General features: G+C 33.9%; 1 protein-coding gene across 2 annotated transcripts in view; it reads right to left on the bottom strand.

Moving 5' to 3' along the window:
* The window catches only part of FER (FER tyrosine kinase), a 395,460-nt gene that overhangs the window by 79,493 nt on the left and 293,258 nt on the right, over positions 1-22,709 (bottom strand). For both annotated transcript variants that reach the window (XM_069492253.1, XM_069492254.1), the window contains one exon: positions 5,516-5,639. In XM_069492253.1, coding sequence (XP_069348354.1) covers positions 5,516-5,639 — 124 coding nt within the window. The remainder of the gene's footprint in view (positions 1-5,515; positions 5,640-22,709) is intronic.

Raw genomic sequence — 22,709 nt, 5'->3', positions numbered from 1 at the left:
CAACAAAAACACCTTGGTATGTCTTTCTAAAATTACATTTCACAGGCTTCAGCATCCTCTTCTGTTTTTACTCATGATCATAATGAGCACAGATGCTGAATATAAGCTGAGCCATCACACGAAGTACCATATGGCCTTCTGCCCCCAGTCTCCCAGGTGGTCACAAGATGTCTTTGCTATGGAAGGCACTGGAGTCTAATGTAGTGATTCAATGTGTGGGCTCTAGAACCAGAGTGCTGAGATTTACATCCTAGATCTGCCACTTTCTTTTAATAGAATCTTGGGCAAGATACTCAAATTCCCTAACCATGAAAAATGGGCTTACTATTAGTAACTGCTGTTGTTTTGGGGACTCATCCATTCACCCTTAAGTGTCAGCCACTGTTCTAGGCTTTTGAAATCCAAAAATGAACAATACAAGTAAAAATCACCGTCTTCCAGAAGCTTACACTCTCAGACATTGCATCTAAAGCACTTAGTAAAGCGTCTAGTACTAAGTCAAATCTCGATAAATGTCAGCTGTTAGGATTACTAATACTTGAATGAGACAGAATAAAACAGAGTGTGTGTCAGAATGAAGCCAGCACGTCTAAGATCTAGCAGTGGCATTGCCGCTGCTTGTCTAGGTGACCTTCATGTGATCTCTCTGAGCCTCACTTACTTACAGTGATCTTAAGGTGACTTCTATTGAGTATATAGTAGTTCATAAGAGATGGAAATGATAAAGCGTTCAAAAATATCAAATATTTAAATTAATTTATTTTATATTTTATTTGTCTTATATTTGCTTATTTTGTCTTTACTTTTACCATTTAAATGATAATGAAGACGCATTAAATAAAAAATACTTTTTCAGTACATTCAAAGCGTAGGGAGATCTCAAATGCTAGGTTATCAGGTATGGTTAAAAAATAGAAAACACTCAAAGATCATTGGGAAAAATATAAATGATCAATATCACACCAAATCTTTAATAAAATATGAAGTCTCAAAAACCAAAATGAGACAGAAGCAGCATCTTACTTTATCTTAAAAAGTACACATATGTAAGCCTTATCAGAAATCACTGGACGAAGCAATCTCCTTCTAGAATATGTAAGTGAAATATAGTATTATTCCTTTCTGGGAAATCTTAGTTTTCCTAAATTAGTTTTTCCAATGAGACTTAAAAATAAAATTGATCTCAGATCTACACATCTTCATGAGATTATACATTTTTCAGGGTTTTGTGAATTTTGTTCAAATTACTTTTCTTTTCCAGTTAAAAACCATAGCATTTCAACTTTATTAAAATAAGCTAAATGTATATTCCCCTACCTTAGTCAAATTTAATGGTATATATGGCTCTTGGGGAGAATGATCCTTGTTTACTTGGCTCAGCCCCATCTCTCCTTTGGAGTTCCCATTCTGATTATCACTGAACCCTCTGAATACCACAACGAAGTCATGCTCTCTCATGCAAAGCATTGTAACTTTGCTTTCAACTTTTCTTCAACTGAATTTTCTTTCCCCTTCTATACAATGACATACCCATCCATCAAGTCTCACTCAAATAACATCCTCTACAAAGATTTCCCTGATCATTCCCACCAAAGCCCCCATTACTGACAGTTCATATCAGACACTCTTGATATTACTGCCAAGAATTTTGTACATAGTGTCACAAAATTATCTCTTTGCAATATTATTTTTTGTTACATCAATCAAGGCAGGGACCATGATTTTCATTTTGGTATCCCCTGGCACAGAATGGGCAATGATCCGCATTTTAGTAGTACTGGAAATATCATTGTTCTCAATGGATAAGCAAATTCTCATTGAATAAAAAATAAATGTGGTCTGATATACTTTAATTTGTAAAGTTGTTAACCTCATCCATAACAAAAATATCATTGTGGTAGAGCAACCAAATATGAAGAGAATCAGCATAAGATTTAAAATTGGAAAAATAAATCATATTCTACTTCACCCCTCCAAAAAACACCTTTTCTAACATTTACAATGACATAAAATATCATGAAATTAAGAAATATTCCACAAACTCCCCATAGATTATGGTCTTTAATGCAAATACGTGGCAATAAAAAGTTTATCCTCTTTTTACCTTCCATAGTTATCAAACAAAAAACAATGACACAAAACCACCTTTTAGAAATAAACCCAAATAAAAGTAAATCTTACAGTAGGATTCATCAAGAATAAAACCATAAATGCCATCACCATCTAAATCTAGCATAACGTTAACCTTCAATCTACTTAACTTCAAAATTAATCGGGTTTAATATTCTGTATAGAGTGGTATTTGACAATCTAATTATATACTATTGTTAAGTAGATGCACACATATCACAAAGTCTATCAGTGTATTTCAAATAGTTATATAAAGTATAAGTAGGAAAGAAAATCACACATTCATCTATAGAATAATTCTTAAAAAATGCAATTTAGTAAACCAAATTTCAAAATATCCAACAATTTTCAAGATATAAACAGAAATAGTTTAAATTAGAAATGTAGAGTATCATGAAAATTCTCTTGGAAGTTAAATGGAAATTACAATAGGAACCTTTTCCAAATGTAGGTCATTTCTTAATGCAATTACTTGTTTCCATTTTATAGCTGTCATACTTGTTTTTCTATAATGAAACATTGCTCTGCTCTTTTCATAACAATCAAAACAATAGAACAAACCAAAGAAAGAAAATGTGTCTCTCAAAGTTAAAGACACTATTTTGGGAAGAGACAATTAGAAATATTTTTCAGTATATAATGAGTTCCAGTGACCTCTAATTAATGAACAGGATAAAATTTGTAAATTTATATAAAATTTAAAACATAATAAAATTTTTGCTTGGATTTACTGGATATAGACTCTAATTCATAGACATGCATTTATTTTAGTAATGTCTGGGGTGTCAAAAATGGGACTTACTGCCTTTGCTCATTACCTGAAAAACTAAAAAAACTTCCAATCATGTTTTATATTTTTTAATTAATTTTTCAAATACTTCATTAGAAATTCTTCCAATGAAAGAAAAAAAATTTTAATTGTAGTAAATACTATATATTTTCTTTGATATTTCTTAGGAGAAAAAACATAATGTATCTTGAAAGTATCTTTTAACAATAAATCAAGTAAAATTCTGTTGCAATTACTACTGCTCCCACAGAAACAGTACCATAGGCTGGCACATGGGAACAGGATTCTACAGTACAATACTCTACTATAAAAGTCAACACAAAAAATGATTTATTTTCTCAGTACAATTCCATGTATTGGGGAGGTACTAAAATGAAAAGAAAAAAATGTGAATTCATCCAAAACAGCATTTATATAACTTTGGAGAGGAACACAGGAGCACTGGTTGGAGTTATCATAAAATTCATCCAGCCCTCATGATTAGCAAGGGAAATAAGAAAGCAGATAATTTAGATGAATTCAATGGAAGTGATTAAAGAAAAATGTTATATTGTTGCTATATTATGGCTAGCTAGAAAAAATATCAAACATTTTAAAAAGTGAGAAAAGTATTTACGAGAATAAAGACAAAAAGAAGACATTCTGTGCCAAGGATGACAAATTTGGGGCTGTGTGTTAGTGCGCATCAGTACCCTGGCAGACGTGACTAACTGATCACTGGACTCTTTCTTCATGGCTGATTCTGGAATCCTTCTCAATACATACCACAGAGAGCTAGTACCCATCACTAAAAGTTGGCACTAATGCTGAAACCTATTTGTCAAACCTGCTCTCAGTGACACTGTTCAAGATGTTCAATTGGGAAACCTTCCCAGCAGGCAAATGGTACAGGACAACGCACAAGCTGCTAGGATATGTGATCAAGCAAGGGTTGACTTTCAAAAATTTGTGAACACATGAAAATCGTTAAAAAGCAAAATGGTAAAGTAACATTATAGCAGACAATGTTATGATTTGGAGAGGGGAATAAATTTTTAAAAGCTAACTGCCATCCATAATCTAGAATGGTTTCAATTCTGATGATACAGTCATCCATTTCCGAGGAAAGCAATCACTAGAAAAGTAGCTAGAAATTGGAAGAATGGTTCCCTCAACTGCAGTGCACTAGAAATTAAAGAATATTAGTGGTAACTGAAAAATTAATAAAAATTTCAATAATGTGTATTTATTATGGTTTAAAACCACAGATAGTCTAATGGATTCAAAAAAAAATTGAGACAAAATAACCACAGTAGAGAATTCAATGGAGCATTTGATACCCAAAGCACCTCAAAACCTCAGAAATCAAAATTACAGATTTTCTCTAAATAATAGGCAAAACCATTTGTGGTTACTTTTAGCACAGTGTTTACTACTAATGAAATAATGATAATGCAATTCTTGTCCAAAAATCAAATTCTTAGTCTTAAAGAAAAACCTCTTATAATGTGATTTAATCTATATTCATAGAAAGTAAAACAGAAATACAATAATGGTTTAGTTTTAATTGTCATAATTTCCAGAAAAATAGTATCTCTGCTGAAATATATTTTAACATGTATGCAATTATTGTTCCATATTTAAAACATAGGTCATAATTTTAGTTCCAGAATAAAACCGAATACTAAGCAAAAATTTTTTAGAAAAATTAAGTCAAAATAGCCATTGACACTAAATAAATGTATAGTTGAGATTAAGGTAACTTTGTTTTGCTGTAATTATATGTTATACAATCTCACTAGAATTGTAAGTCAAAGGCGAACATAATGCAACACCTACAAGAAAAGTATACTTCAGTGACGAACCAGCTTGGATAAAGCTTACAACAGCTCAGTCTGATGATGCACCCTGCTCTACATTAAACAATATTATGCACTGTTTCTTTCTGGTGAATAAAAACTTCTTCTGTTCTTCACTTCATTTTGCTTACGTACACTTAGCCATATTTAAAATCTGACATGAATTCTGCAACAGATCTTAAGTTGTACTGACATTAGCAGTACAGAATACTTTCAGCTACAAGCAACTACAACCACAATCCATCAAGCATTAAGACCTGGTCACTATGTATAATCAGAGAATGCTTTCTAAAATATCCCTTGAAATAACTAGTATGCCAAAATCTTTTACCCTTGGCCAAATTGGCTGTCATGAATTGCTATTTTACTATTGTGCTCTCCATGACTACATACATGTTTTCTTTGGAAAATGAGAAAAGGTAACACATGAGATAATCTTGTTTGATTATAAGGCTACAGTTTCTTGTATTACTAAATTGTAGTACATCCCGTGTCAGTGTTATGCATGATTATAATAAAACAAATTGTAATTAGTTGGCAAGTCAATGTCTCATTAGGTACTTACCTCACGAGGGAAAACAAGTGTTTCTGTAAACTATATAAACAGCTAGCAAAGAATGCTTTCACACAAAATATAAAACCAACAAGAAAATGTATGTTTTGTGAAAGCAATTTACTGCCGTACTGTAGCAAATATATCAGTTTTATAGCATTATATTAATAAAACTAGAAAATGATTTAAAAATGTTTTCCTTACCTGTGTATACAGTTTTTACTCTCGAGATACAACATACCAGCAGCAGCATCTAATGAAAATTTCACTAACTGTTTGAGTTTTAGTTCATCCTTCTTCTTTCTCAGAAAGGAGAGGAAATCACCTCCTAGAGGAATTGACAGACAAATAGTGAGATAAAATTATGATGAAAGTTACATTTATTGACTATTAGGGATATCGGACAGCACAAAAAGCATAATACATTTGAATGTGCTTTTTGTCCAACCTGCTTGAGGTGAGGATAAAAGAAAACTTGAAAAGAATATATCTTATTAGAAAGCAGACACTATAAACTTTTCTAGTTACAGTTTAAGTACTTTAAGTGTTTCACACTGTATTACCCAAAGCATAATATTCAAAGTCATACTTTTTCCATTGTCATTATTTTTTTCACCAATTTGCTTCACTAAAATTTTCTAAGGAATTTGATTTTTGCTACTATCAAATAAAAGACTATAGCTATTATGAGTTAAACAAAAAAGTAAATGATAATGGATTAGTTATTAGATTCAGTGATTGCTTGAAACATTGTTAACAACATCATCACTGATTGCAGTATCAGAGAGAAAAATAAAAAAGCTATGATGTTGAAGAGACTTAGTTGCTGACTCAGATTGCATTTTTGTGTATTAAATGAATCCCAGTGATGTCTTAGAAAAACTTCTTTATACATCATGGTCCAAGAAATATGTAACATGAGCCACATAGTAATTTTAAATTTACTGGCAGCCATATTTTGAAGTTTTTTAAAAACAGGTGAAAAGGTAAAACTGATTTTAATAATACATTATCCTGAACCCAAACTATCTAAAAATATATCAACATGTATCAATAAAAAAGTTATAGTTGATAAATTTTATATTTTCAATCATATTGTCTTTAAAATATGATATTTATTTTACATTTATGGCACATCTCAATTTAGATGCAAATTTTCATCTTAAATACTTGATCTGTATTTGGATATTTAAAAATTTACAATTGAAAATGTAGATTCACATACTCATGTTGTCCCAAACGAGCTTAAAATTTTCTAATAACTGAATCGAGTACCAAGTTTTAAATTTAAATTAAAATTAAATGAAATTTAAAATTCAGTTTTTTGGAAGCACTAGTCACATGTGAAAAGTTCAAGAGCCCCATGTGGCCAGTGACTAACCATATTGAATAGTGCCGTCCTAAACTTTGCACTCACTCTTAATACAGCATTAAAAGCTATGGCTTGATTATCTTCTTTTTACAAGTTAGTTATAGTTTGTTGTACTAAAATACTTGAAAATGTTTAAATGGTAGATTTTATGTTATATACATTTTATCATAATAAAATTAAAAATTAAAAAAAAAAAGTTGAAGTATACTAGAATACATGTTCTCTAAAAACAATCAATCCCATTTTCTCTATTAGGCCCCCAGTTATTAAGCCAGAATTTTGCAAGAGGGATTAGCATTTTAATTGACATTTCCTGAACTTTCTTTTGCCCTCTTCATCAGGGATCTAGGCTTCCTTGAATCAAAAAGCTCTAGAGGTGAAGACTTAATATATTTTTCTTTAAGGAGAGTACCTAGAAAATAAACACCTGTCCAACTATCCTTAAAATATTTTCTTTTTCTAACCTCTTATTCACAAATCAAAGTGTTATACAAATTTAGTAGGGCCATTTACAAAATCAAATAAGCTATATGCCTTAAAATAAACTTCATGGTGTCAGATAATTTATTTCTTCTTGTATATTAGATTACTAGGATGATTACTGAAATAGCTTCTACAAAGCTTAACTTAAAAACCTGAATAAGACACATAATTTCAACAGTAAACAGCAAAATTACCCACTAATTTCTCCATTTTAATAGGTATCAAAATGCCTATAAAATGGACTTGAAATCAATATTTAGTTCAAGATATCACTTGGACCAATATTCACATATTAATTCTTTTGCTACATATATGTTGACATATTTTAGAAAATGTATACCTTTCTGGTATTGAAACCACATAGCATTCTGTTTAAAGGAGTAACATTCAAATGAAAAGATCTTTTCTGCAATTTGATTTAAAAGCAGCATGTGACATAACCCCAGTGTTCTTCTGTGGAATCCTGATATTATTTCTTTCCAGAGTAGCTCATATTCAGCACTTTTTCATCTGATTCCTGCCCTTTTTTAAATTTACTTATTCATATAATCCTCTAGATTAATATCTGTTAATCAAACTGTTATTCATTTAATAACAAATTAAATATTATTGTTTAATATTAATATATAGTGTATTAATAAACAAAGAAAAGATAACATTAAATAGCATTAAAATTGGATGGGAAGTGATGTCAAGTCAATAAAGGCAAAGTATCAGGGAGGCAAAGATAGATATAGCTCTTTCCAAATACTGTGACACAGCCCAAAATACAGAAGGGATTTATGATTGTCTTGTAGTTAATCCAACAATATTTCTGCCTTAGAACAATTTCTTACTTAAAATCATTAAATCTTTTATTTCCTGATAAGACTCAAAATATCACTAAATCTAAGAAAGCAAATTTTAAATTTATTTCCAATTTTAAGTTATTCAAGACATAGACATAGTGATCTTAAGTAAAGGAGCAGAGCTGCACCATTCCACAAGCCTAGTTAGCCTCTTGCAGAAAACCAGAGGAAGCGAGGCTTCCAGTAAAAATTAAATAATTGTGATTAATTACTGAAAGCCTGAGCCTTGTGCAAATGTAAGCATTAAGAACTTTGAAACAAATAAAAACCCTTAGAATATGAGATTACAGTTAGGATAGCCAGAAAATAATCTAGTCTGGGCCAGAAATATTCCCCTAGGCACAATATTTGATTATTACTATTTAGTAAAGAACTAAAGACTGATATCAGATGACAGTCTTCAGTGTTCACTGTGAGGTTACCTTAGAGGGCAGGGTCTATCCCTTGCAGCCTATTTTATTGTCATTTTTATTAAGTGTTAAATTAAAAATCTCTCTTAGAATTTGTGATATATATATATAATATACATACAGCACATAGGTATACATGTGTAGTATGTATCTGTGTGGATGCATATGACATGCAGTACCTTACTTGACAATTGTAGTTAGGATCGTGGTGCTCAAAGTGTGCAAAACAAGATAAATATCTCCTCTTTTGTAATTCTGGCTTACAAGGCTTATTTCTGTATGGGTATGTTACACATTAAACCAAGATAGGATGGATTATTTCCTAGAATTCTATAAGAATGATGAATTTTTTTTTTTTTTTTTTTTTTTTTTTTTTGAGACAGAGTCTCACTCTATTGCCTGGGCTAGAGTGCCGTGGCATCAGCCTAGCTCACAGCAACCTCAAACTCCTGAGCTCAAGTGATCCTACTGCCTCAGCCTCCTGAGTAGCTGGGACTATAGGCATGCGCCACCATGTCCAGCTAATTTTTTTATATATATATATTTTGAGTTGTCCATATAATTTCTTTCTATTTTTAGTAGAGACGGGGGTCTTGCTCTTGCTCAGGCTGGTCTCCAACTCCTGAGCTGAAACGATCCGCCTGCCTCGGCCTCTCAGAGTGCTAGGATTACAGATGTGAGCCACCACACCTGGCTAGAATGATGAATTTTTAAAACAATATTTAAAATGTTTTTAATAGCCAACTTTTGATTTACTAGGGAAGTAGCCTGACGTGGTAAACAAAGTATGGACACCGAAATCAGACTGACCTAGGTCTGATTAACCATGTGGCCTTGGATAATTTGTTTAATCTAAGTTGACATGAAACATGGATTTATTACCATTTATTTCTCAAGATGTTTTTGCAGACTATAATGTATCTAAAGCATTAAGCATATGCCTAGCACATAGTACACATAATGAACACTACTACTATTACTGTTGTTGAAGAAGTTTCTTTGCATAAAAAATGAGGAAGAGTTGTAATAGAGACTGGTGGTTTGCTGTACAACATCTATCTTCTCTCATTCACCTCAATTTCCTTTAGGGGACTTCCCCTCTTCCATTATGGAAGGTATTAACCTCACCCTAAACAATATGGGTGGTCTTAGATTGGCTTAACCCAATCAATAAGTCCATTCCCCAAGTAATTGGTTCAGGGATAGGCACATGGCTTAATTCAGGCCACTGAGATGCAAGGAGATGCTTGAAGGGTAAAACTTTGCTTTTTGAGAGAAGTACCAAGAAAGAAGTACAACCAAAAGTAAAGAAGATAGTACATAGTACCACAAGGACTGGCAGCCTAAGATGCCTTTATGGAAAGCAAAAAACAGTGAAGGAAACAGATTAACCTTTGGTGACATGTCACCACTGGATCACATACTGTTTGAAGCATGACTTTCCTCTAGTTTTTTTTAATTAAGTCAACTAATAAAATCTCTAGACTTTTTTATACATCTTCCATACTAGCAACTAAAAGATATCTAATTGATAAAATGATATCTATATCAGAAAGCTATTTTGAGGGTTAAAAAATATATACCGAATGTCTAGAGAAAGTAAGGAACACAATAAATAGAAGTGCTCATTATTATTTGCAGCCCAGTTTTAACTGAAGCATAGATAGCTATTTTCAACAGCTCTTTCTCAAAGACTTCTATTACTCCATACTAGGGAAATTTGATTTTACCTGTTCTTTCAGTATTAATGGAGCTCTAAGGAACTAATCATACTAAACATAAACTCAGAGATTATATAAATATTAATTTATCAATTTGTAACTGGAGAAAAGTGATCATCAGGGCAGTACCACTAATGACTTTTTGTCATTGAATCATAGATTGATTTTAATTTATCCCCAAATAACTTCAAAGTTTATTAAGAGATACAAATCTCCAGTGATGTATAAAATGTATATATAATTCATTACCCTTGTTTTTAGGATATCAATTTGTTTCCCGAGACATTTCTTTGGTTTAGTTGTGTTCAATTATATATTTAAAAATAAGGTAGCAATCAAAGATAATACTAACGATGTTGGTCGCTCCATTTATGTCACTGTTAAGAATTGTTTTTTTTTCTTTTTAAAGTTTTGTTCTTTAACCAGTGGTGATGAGAATTATGGCTGATAGCCAGTCCATCAGAAATAAGGAGTGGTGGGATCTTTATGAGGAGCATAAACAATGAATGCTGACTCAAACTGTACTCCATGAAACATAAAACAATTTTTATACAACAGGATATAAGCCCAAACAAATTCCTGAAGAGGAAAGGAAAATGCAAACACTAAAGCAATGGATACTGGATGCTACATGTAGGGTATTGTTTATGAGAGATGGAATGCACAGAGATTTGCCAGGAGAGGGCTCTATTGATGAGTGAAGGGATAACAGCTTATACCAAGAACTGTCCATAGAAATAGACTCAAACATTAGATCTGAAAAGGCTCAGTATTAAGCTAGAAATGGGTCAGTTTTGGGGGAAAGATGAGGAAGATTAAACATTGAAAAATTGAAAATGACTCCACAAATATACTGGCTTTCCTGATTCCATTTCCTTCTTTTTAAAGAAGCACTTACAGAACAGCTTGCTACCTAAGAAACAGAAATTCGACTAGACCAAATGCAGGGCTGAATTTGTGAGCTTCCCAATTTGGGCTAATACATGGCATCAGTTTTTTCAGACAAGGTTCCTTAATGGCCATGTTCTGCTAACACTGCAGAATAGCAGGAACCTTTTGCATTTCTCCTTAGCAAATGATCTTTGAGAACATAACCTGATAATAGTTATGATAACAGTTCCCTGAAATAAAAGAGTACATTTCACAGTATTTTTAACCTGCTTGTTCAAGGAGCAACAGCTATAATCTTGCCAGACACGATGTAAACTGCCATGAAAAATGCGATAGTCAACTTTTGCAAACTCTCCGAATGTTAGCACTAGAAGGAATTTGGGAGACTAAGAAGGAACTGAATTTATGTGATTCATTTTCTTAATGTGGTGATATTATTGAAATTTTAAGGTAAGTGTCTGCAAACTATGGCTTGGGGCCAAACAGTCACATTTATTCCTTTACATATTGTCTATTCCTGCTTTCATGCTACAATGGCAAAGTTGTGATAGGGACTGGCCCTTTACAAAAAAAATTTGCCAAGCACTGTTTTAAGGCCCAGGATGACTATCTCTTATATAAAATAGGACCAGAAGTATTTTGGATTTTTGGCTTTTTCAGATTTTGGAATATGTGCATCATACTTGCTGGCTGAGTATCCCCAATCTGAAAACTCAAAGTCCAAAATACTCCAATGAGCATTTCCTTTGAGCATTGGTGCTGGCCCTCAGAAAGTTTCAGAATTTGAAGCATTTTGAATTTCAGATTTTTGGATTTGGGATGCTCAACTTATTTTGCTCAGTATTCCATATAGATGTAGTTTCTGTCATTGAAATGATTGCTATGATTGCTTTGTCCAATTTCAACCAACATTTTACTTTTCACTCTGTGTTTACTGCACCAGGGCTCAATAGTGCTGCTACATTTTAATTCTCAAAATGGAAGCTGGAAAGGTGGATTCATGAATTTATTTTATGTGCTGAGGCTGATACACATATCTACACACAAATACACACATACATTGAAACCATAAATCCTTTGTCACTCTCCCCATCCACAACTCACTGTTTGCCACCAAGGCAAAGAAGTTTGTCTGTCTCTCTCCCTACTTTGATGCCAGGTTACTCACTTTTGCATTTCTGCCTTCTTATCTGAGCGATGGGGAGGGGCTATAAATACAGATGAAGCTTTGCTCACTTGCCTCCTAAGTTTCATGGAAGACAATTTTTCCATGGATGGGGCGGGGAGGGGGGACTCTGAGCCCTGTCCCTAACAGGCCATGTTTGAGCACTGGTCTGCAGCCTGGAGGTTGGGGACCCTAGCCTTAGAGGAAATAATCTTTCATATACATCTTGTGGTGTTCTTCCCCAAAATTACTCTTCAGAACTATTGCAATAAAATTTTTCTTTGATGTATTCAGTGTTTTGGATATGATGTATTTTGAACATATCCCTAAAATACATCATTTTATTTTGTTGACATTAGCAGCAGTCCCCAACCTTTTTGATACCAGCGCCAGGGACTGGTTTCATGGAAGACAAGTTTTTCCATTGGGGGAGAGGGGGAGGCAGAGCTCAGGCAGTGATATGAGCGATGGGGAGTGGCTGTAGATACAGATGAAGCTTTGCTCACTGGCCCACCGCTCACCTCCTGCTGTGAGCTCCCTCTTCCTAAGTTTCATGGAAGATAATTTTTCCACGGATGTGGACCGGCAGAATCAACATTGTTAAATTGAAATGATTATGTGATTTTTTTCTTTTGTTATCTTAATGTGGTATATATGACATTCATTCATTTTTCGTATGTTTAACCATCCTTGTGTCCTAGAGATAAATCCCACGTGCTCATCATGTGCAACATGTTTAGTGTGCAGTTGAGTTCAGTTTGCCAGTATTTTGTTGAGGATTTTTACATCAATGTTCATTAGGGGCACTGGCCTGTAGTTCCTTGTAAAGAATCTTTTCCTTGTAGAATCTTTTTGTCTGGCTTTGGTGTCAAAACAGTGTTGGCTTCCATTTTAATTTATGTGGAAAGAGTATTTGACAAAGTTCAACACCCTTTCATGCTTAAAAACACATTTAACAAACCAGGAATAGAAGTCAATTACATCAACACACTCAGTGGTGAGAAACTGAAAGCTTTTCCTTTAAGACCAGGAACAAGGCAAGGATGCTAGCTCTTGCCACTTCTACTCAATGCAGTACTGGATGTCCTAGCCAGTCCTAGCAGAACAATTAGGCAAGAAAAGGAAAAGACATCCAAATTATAAGGAAGAAGTATATTTAACTCTTGTTGCAGATGCCATGATTTCATATATACACCTACAGATATAACCCTAAAATGCCACAAAATAACTGTTAGAACTAATAAATGAATTTAGTAAAGTTGCAGGATACAAAATCAACTCTCAAAAATTATTGTTTCTATACACTGAAAATCCAAAACGAAGTAAAGAAAATAGTCCCATTTACAATAGCATCTGCTATGTTCTGAATGTGTCCCCAAAATTCATATGTTGAAACTTAATTGCCAATGTTATAGCATTAAGAGGTGGTGCCTTTAGGAGGTGGTTATGTCATGAGGTAGAGCTCTCATGGATGGGATTAGAGCCCTTATAAAAGGACTTCAGGGAACACGGTCATTCTCTTCTGCTCTACTGCCATGTGACGACACAGCCTTCCTCCTGTTTTGTTTTGTTTTTTTTAATCTTGCATCCCTTATGCCTGCAGTCCCCAACTCCCTGTTAGGGACTAGGCCACAGAGCCCTCCGCCCCAGCCAGACATTATTTGATCCCTCAAGGTTGCTGAAATGGCTTGGGCAAAAATCAGTCAGGGCCTTGCATTCTTGGCCAACCCATTAAGATGTGTAGAAATATAAGAGATCCATGGAAAAGTATCTCTCAACATATTTCAACAGAAAGTTTGCTAATTGTTTTATACCATAAAAAAGATTAGAGGAATGCCATAAACATAATGCAACAAGATTTCGGCCAAGCCATTTGACTCATCATTATAATCCTCTGGTTAAAAGGGACAAGAGAGCTAGACAGAATTATAGTTAAGTGGATTTGTATGCTGAACAATAACAGCCATGAAATATTGATGTAAGGTTTGATGAAGATCTGTTATAATGTTTTCAGTAATAGGACTTGGGACTGCATGCTTGATCTCCTTTGTAACATTTTCATGAAGAATTTCGATGAAGACATACAAGGCATATTACATATACAATAAAAAACATAAATGAATTTACTCGGACATCCAGGAAAATAAAAAGATTTGAACTGATACCAAAGCTGCTTTCAAATATGTGAAGAGCTTTTTTTTTTTTTTTAATGAAATAAGAACTCAATGATTTTCTGTATAACTTCAGATTTCAAGTAAGTTTATGGTTTCTAAGCATACTAGGGCACTACATCTAAACTATTTCTTCAAGGACACCAGGGGAAATATTCAAATATAGGTTCACAACTATCTTTCTACCTTTAAATATTTTTTCCAGGAGAATTTAAACTGCACCTACTCCCCTCACTTTTTTTTTTTTTTTTGGCTCAGAAAACAAATCTATGTTGCTTAGCATTTAGAATAAAAAAGTACAAAGGCAAGCATTCTCCCCATTTCACTGGCTTCCCACATGTGCCCAGCTTATAAAGAGAAATGACTGCTGTTCCCTTGGGTTTTGGGGAAAAAAAAAAAAAAGTGAAAAGGGAGTACTTTTGATGAGTCTGATAGACTTTCAAATGATGAATAGTCATGATAAAAAGATGATTTCTCATATTAAAGATTTTAGAGGTACTAAAATTTCCTAGGATGGATGACATTTCAAGCCGACTAAATCCTTAACTTGATCTATCATAGGAAAACATGTAAGACAGTAGACATTCTAATAAAGTATAGTAAATAGAATTATTTTGGCAGTATCTTATTAGAAGTAGTACTTAGCTCACAAACATTTGGAGTTTTAATTAAAATCAGGAAAAAAATTTCCCTTCTCTAAGAAGTAAAACCCTCAGTAGAAGACTTTAATATAAAAGTGTTTTCCATGTGATTAATAGCTTACATGTGCTGTCACAGACATTATCTCATTGAATCCTCTTAATAATACTGTAAGTACTAATTGACCTTCCCAAGAAGGTACAAGTAAGGGCCAGGGCTGGATCTTGAATGCATGTATTTTATCTAGAAAGCAGAATTATCTTGGCTATAGCAGTTTTCCAGGTATAGAGCAGTGACTGTGTCCTGAAAGGACATGCATGTGACATATGTCAGGAGAGGCACATATAACAGTGAGGAACACATCTTCCAGGAAAGAGAGTGCCGTGGAGGCTTCCTGGTAGGCCGTGGAGTACGCAGCCTCTCAAGTCCCACAGTATGCTCTTCAGCCAGCCATCTCACAAAATACTGTGTGCGAAACATTGGGCAGGAGTAGGAAATCCTATCTAGACATGAATATGGCAAAGAATAATGCTCAAAGGACTTTAGAGTAGAAGGAATTAGACTAAAAAAGTAGATGCTTATTTCAGGAAAATTGCTGAAGGCCTACTGATTTAAGATTATATTCTCTGTCCTCTAATTGTTCTCAAACCAATAAAGAAGAAACAAATTACATAAATAATCAATTATAACAGATATAATGAAATAATAGCTAAATAGACACAAAGGAATATTTTTAATGGTTCCAACACATAGAGTAGGAGAAGGATTCAGAGAGCTGGTAATATGGAGCAGGATTCAATGGGAGAAAACTAAGGAGGAGTATATTTATTTGAAAGATCCTTTAAAAAATATTTATTTTAAAAGGAATAGATATCAACCAAAGCAAAGAAAGAGCTATTGAGAAGTAAGCATCCATAGAACCAAGTTCCAAGACTCAAATTTTGGTTTGTGTTTGTTTATATTTTCATGTTGCTGAAATTTCTGTGCTAAATTGGCACTACTCTTGATGAATATTGAAGTTTTCTCTTAAGTAACTGTTTACGAAGAAAAGCTAAATCAGATTCAATCTAATACTGAGAATATCTTTTTCTTTAAACATAATGCAGGATGTGAAGAAAATGTTAATGCTTCATTTGGAGTTTTTCTATTAGATTATAGGCCTGTGCTAGAAACTATGGTCCACCAGAAGCAAAAAAATGTTTGGCTATAAACAGATAATCCTTCTAATTCAGATCATCATGAAAGAGGTTCCCAATTATACTTAGTGTTCTCAATTCTAAGTGGTAAGAAAAGATACATTAATTTGTCTCAAATGTTTTTCTTAGGATAAGTACTTTTAGGAAAGAGGCAAGAATAATGCACACGATAAAATTCTCGTTATCTAAAGGAAAAAAAAAACCCACGTTCTATATGCTTTTAAGAATAACATTAACAGGGTTTTACTATATCAACCTGGAGACGGCCTTCTTCAACTTTGTCAGGAATTGGCTGTAGAAACTTGGACAAGCTGTTCAATTTCTCTGGATTTCATTCATTACATAAAGAGACAGGACTAGAATGACATCTAAGGTCCATTCCAGACCCAGAAACTCAGTCCAACAGAAAGCAGAAATGTGAGAATTATTTAGTCACCACTTTTGGGTTCCCAGTTTTTTTTTAAATTTCAGAACATTCCCAGGGTACAAATGTTTTGGTTACATGGATTGCTTTTGTACTGCTTGAATCAGAATTATAAGTGTGCCCATCACCCAGATAGTATACACTGTATCTGTTAGGTATGATTTCACCCCTCCCCTCCTCTCCCCCTCCCTCCTGCATGATTTCTGTTGAGTTCTACTTTTGCACATGAGTGCTGATTGGTTAGTTCCAATTTAATAGTGAATACATGGTGGTTGTTTTCCATTCTTGTGATACTTCATTTAGGAGGATGGACTCCAGTTCCATCCAGATTATTGCAAAAGGTACTAATGCATTTTTTATGGCTGAGTAATATTCCACGGTATACATATACCACATTTTATGAATCCACTCATGAATTGATGAGCCTTTGGGTTGATTCCACATCTTTGCAATTGTGAATTGTGCTACAATAAACATTCAAGTGCAAGTGTCTTTTTGATAAAATGACTTTTTCCTTTGGGTAAATACTCAGTAGGGGGATTGCTGGATCAAATGGTAAGTCCACTTTTAGTTCTTTGAGGAATCTTCATACTATTTTCCATAGAGGTTGCACTAGTTTGCAGTCCTACCAACAGTGTGTAACTGTTCATTTATCTCTGCAGCCACGCCAACATCTGTTGTTTCAAGACTTTTTGATAAAAGTTATTCTCACTGGGGTTATGTGATATCTCATTGTGGTTTTGATTTCCATTTCTCTGATGATTAGTGATGTTGGGTATTTTTTCGTATGTTTATTGGCCATTTATCTTCTTTTGAAAAGATTCTATTCATGTCTTTTGTCTACTTTTTAATGGGGTTGTTTAATTTTTTCCTTGCTTATTTGCTTGAGGTCTTCGTAGATTCTGGTTATTAGCCCTTTATAGGATGTATAGCATGTGAATGTTTTCTCCCATTCTGTAGGTTGTCTATTTGCTCTGTTGATAGTTTCCTTGGCTGTGCAGAAGCTTTTTTATTTAAAAATCTTGCAACAAAAAAAAGTTCCGGACCAGGTACTTTCATAGCTGAATTTTATCAGATCTATAAAGAAGAACTGGTACCCATACTGCAGATATTATTCCATAATATAGAGAAGGCAGCAATCCTCCCCCCAAGTCATCCTATGAAGCCAGTATAACCTTGATATCAAAGCCAGGAAAGGACACAACAAAAAAAGAAAATGATAGACCCGTATATCCCTTATGAATATAGATGTAAAAATCCTCAATAAAACTCTAGCAAACTGAATTCAGCAGTACATCAAAAAAATAATCCACCACAACCAAGTTGGCTTCATCCCAGGCATGTAAGGATGGTTCGACATACGTAAATCCATAAATGTGATTTCACCACACAAACAGAAGCAAACACAAACATCATATAATCATCTCAATAGATGCAGAAAAAGCATTTGACAAAATTCAGCACCCTTTTATGATAAAAACTCTAAACAAAATAGGCATGGATGGAATATACCTCAAAATTATAAAAGCCATATATGACAAACTCACAGCCAAGATCACACTGAATGGGGAAAAGCTGAAAGCATTCCCACTCAGAACTGGAACAAGACAAGGATGCCCATTGTCACCACTTTTATTCAACATAGTGCTGGAAGTCCTAGCCAGAGTAATCAAGCAGGAGAAGAAAATCAAGGGTATCCAAATGGGTAAAGGGAACGTCAAACTATAGCTCTTTGTTGATATGATCTTTTATCTAGAAAACCCCAAAGATTCTGCCAAGAGACTCCTGGAATTGATAAATAAATTCAGCAAAGTCTCAGCATACAAAATCATTGTATGCAAATCAGTAGCATTTCTATACACCAACAACACTCAAGCTGAGAATAAATCAAAGACTCAATATCTTTCACAATAGCTACAAAGAAAATAAAATACCTAGGAATATATTCAACCAATGAGGTGAAAGATCTCTACAACAGAATTACGAAGCACTGAAGAAGGAAATTGCAGATGATGGAAACAAATACAAAACATATCATACTCATGGACTGGGAGAATCAACACTGTTAAAATATCCATACTATCCAAAGTGATTTATAGATTCAATGCAATCCCCATCAAAATACCAGCGTCATTTTTCAGAGATCTAGAAAAAATAATTCGACACTTTGTTTGAAACCAGAAAAGAGCCCAAATAGCCAAAGAAACCTTAAGCAACAGGAACAAATCCAGAGGCATCACTTTATCAGACTTTAAGCTATACTACAAGGCTACATATAGTAACCCAAACAGCACCATACTGTCACAAAAATAGAGACATAGACCAATGGAAACAAAAAGAGAACCCAGATATGAAACCATCCAGATTGTAGACAGCAATATACACTGGGGGGAAGAATCCCTATTTAATAAATGGTGCTAGGAAAATTGGATAGCCCCATGTAGAAGATTGAAACAGTACCCATATTTCTCCCCACTCACAAAAATTAATTCAAGATGGATAACAGACTTGAATCTAATTTGTGAAACCATAGAATTCTAGAATAAAATGTAGGAAAAAGTCTTCTAGATATCGGCGTAGGCAAAGAATTTAGGAAGATGACCTGAAGGGAAATCCCAGTTTTAATATGTTCTACTTTGAACACTTCCATGAAGTCATACATTTTAATCTATCTTTTCTACCCAACATTGTCTCTCTCTATATCAGGACTGTAGCACTTTTACCTATGTGTATATGACCTGTTGCAAAGCCAGAGCTCTTCTGAAATTCTTCTCTTTTCCCAACTCTCAATCCTATCATAATAATCAACACTATCATTTCTCTGATATCTGATTACTGTCACTGTTTTAGCCCAAGCTCTTATTCATTTACTTTTGGATTAGTATAAACTTTCTTTTTACATCTCAAACTCCAGCAGATAAATGAAAAAATCTTGCCTTACTGATTGCCAACTCATTCACTCTCATTATTCAGACTTAAAATCTTTAAACATCATCCACTTCCTGATTTAACAAAAGATAACTTTTACCAATACTCTCAAATCAAACTGTCAATGCATTATTTACCCCTTCCCAACTCATATAACTTTATTTTTTTAAACAGTAAATATTCCATTAACTCCTTATATAAATTCTTAATTAATTTATTATCTATGCGACCTGTTCACATTCTCTCACATGGAGTATCCCATTCCAAGTGTTACAACATAAACTTCCAGAAAGCATAGAGTAGTAAGTCACTCTGTAAAACACCATGTGCAAATAAGCAATTAAAATTGTTTTCATTAAAATTATAGGTTAAATACCAGAGATATCATCAAAAGAATTCAGATTACACAGGCATTCCTTTCAAGTTATTGTAGGCCATTTCTTACTGGGTGTTGATTACTTTCATGTTATGACACGAATACAAGTTTAATGAGCAAACATAGAAAAATGTCATGTATAATTAGGATTTTCTTTTTCACTGTGGATATATTCATTTAACTTAAAGGAAAAATAATTGGGTTTATCAAAAAAGTTAGTAGTTGCATTAAACAACCAAGCCTATAACCTTAAACATAGAGCATGGTGAGGGCATAATTCACTCAGTGTGGATAGGCAGGAAAATATGAAATGACTCCTTTTAAGGAATTCCTAAATTGTCAGAAAGGGCTGCAAGAGCACCTTAGCATTAAGTCTAGAAATAAGGTCAGGATTAGAAGAGAGCTATAGGGTTGCCATAGGCTCAGCTATAGCATCTGACAGCCACATTGCAAGGCAATTCACTCTAAAAACTTGCAGGATCTAATCTGACGTGACACCTTCTATGCTGACTAGATTTCTTTGAGGTGACAGTAACCTTTCTTGGGTATCATTTTCTTATCTGGCCACAGTGCCCTCAAGTCAGAATTTTGCTCAGGGGTTCTGGCATCTACACTGATATTTCTTCCTTTTACAACCAGAACAACATTTATGAGACTTCCAACTGTGCATACAAAGGAAGACATTGTACTAATGTTGGGAAAAAATGAAGCAAAACAAAACAAAACAAAAAAAACCCCTAAAATTACTAAAGCTATATTTTGTAATTAATTCAGTAAATATGGTCTAATACTACACCATAAAATACTCAGTCAGACACATGAAGAAAGAATGAACATTTCATTCCATATTATAGAGTGCTAAGCTGGAGTTACCAATATGTCAAACAAGCCTTCAGCAACTTCCCAATATCCCTCTACTTTCCTAAACAGAGGAAGGTGCTCTTTATAAACATCACCCCTATGACAACTTTCTATACCTTTATGGACAGTTTCTTCTTTCTTCCTTTTCCCCCAGGAATAGCATTGTTTAGGACACTTCCATAACCACAATATTTTATGAAGTTGATTTGCTATTCAACTACTAAGGTAAAATAGGTCTGATTAATATCTGTTTTTCTCAGTCTTGGAACACCACCACTGAGAAAAACAGACAAGGAGAATTTACTCAAATTTATCTTTAAAAGTACTCCTTCATTCACTCAATCTAGTATTCAACTGGGTAGGTATGGTTTTGGTAAGACTTAGGATCTCAAATATGGTATGCAGATATATGGGAACAACAACAAAAATAAAAGTGAATGCAATCTCATATGTTCTCTTCTTTCCATCCCAGAGACCGGGTAAAAATTTTGGCAAAAAAATTTACCTGGTAACTATATTTTAAAACCTAATTCCTAGTGATCTTCTCTCATGGACTTGTTATAATGAGACCAACTTTGACAGTATTCAAATATAAGAAAATAATATAGACCTTCTATATAAATCTGTTGGTGGCAAAATTTTCTGGATGTACACCTTCTAGAGGCCAGTAAATTCATAGAAAGCAATTCCTAGAGGGTAGAGTTTACACTCCTTCATATTATATTCCTAGTGTGTGACTACACTCATCATTTCAGTGACTTGGTAAATATTTACTAAATATATAATGAGTTTCTATAATGGTTGTCTATTCCAAAGAAGTTTATCAACTTCTCGTTCTCATTGCTTGGATGACGTGGAAGAAAAGAAGTCAGTAAACAGACCCAGTCAAAGGTACACTCCTCTTTCTTGAAGAAAGCCCAAGAGAAAAAGAACATTAGCACAGACTGGTTAGATTCTCCAGATTTAAGCAGTATGACTGAGAAAAAAGAAGAAACTGGAGTGTCTATTCATTTTAAGACAGATGTATAGAAATTACCCAGAGATGGGACTTGATAAATAATGCAACATTAAATTAAACATGCAGATTTTAATCACTTTCTTGCCAATGAGGAATAAAAAAAATAATTCTAGTTAGTAATGAACTAATAAACCACCTGATTCTCCACAGAATTGTTTTCAAGATTACCACTGCTATGATAGCTTCCAGATTCCACACATCTTTGATCCCTTAACTGCTATACATTGGGGTGAAGGGGGGTGTCACTCGTGGTATGTATCTTTTATTGGGCTCCGTTTGTATTATGAAACTCTAGGTATTCTTTACACAGATGTTGATGGACCACTCTGAAGCACTCCGGGGTAGGCCTGGGGCCCAGCCTCGGACTTGTACAGCCCTTTGGGGTTACTAGTGATAGGTGATACTGGTGCTGGTTAGTTTATTTAAAAAATGTTTTCATCTGCTAGCTTACACTATAATAATCATTTTGATCCATAATTTCCTCCTCTGTAAAATTCAAATTATAACAATTATTATATAGGATGAAACAAATTAGATTATGATTATAAAAAACTAACCAGATGTGTTTGAAAATTGTTTATAAAATAAAGCCTTTTATTTGTACAATTTGAAAAAGTTAAAAAAAAAATGATAATAACATTAGTTGTATGATATCCATTCCTTTTTCATTGTTCTTTAATTTGTTTGGCCATGTATTAGTGAGCCAAGTGATACACATAGTGGTCATTGCCTAAGGGGGAAGGAAAGTCAAATAAGTATATTAAAGATAAGCCAATAAAACTAGATGGAAGGAAAAAGAGTGTAAGGAATGCAATGGGCTCTTGGGCTGTCTGGAAAAGGCCAGGAAGCCTGGAGTATTGCCCTGACAGGTGGCCTAACGTGGTCTGTTTCTATT

Source organism: Eulemur rufifrons, chromosome 17 (assembly GCF_041146395.1).
Source record: "Eulemur rufifrons isolate Redbay chromosome 17, OSU_ERuf_1, whole genome shotgun sequence".
Classification (NCBI taxonomy): Eukaryota; Metazoa; Chordata; class Mammalia; order Primates; family Lemuridae; genus Eulemur; species Eulemur rufifrons.
This window is presented reverse-complemented; position numbering and strand designations above follow the sequence as displayed.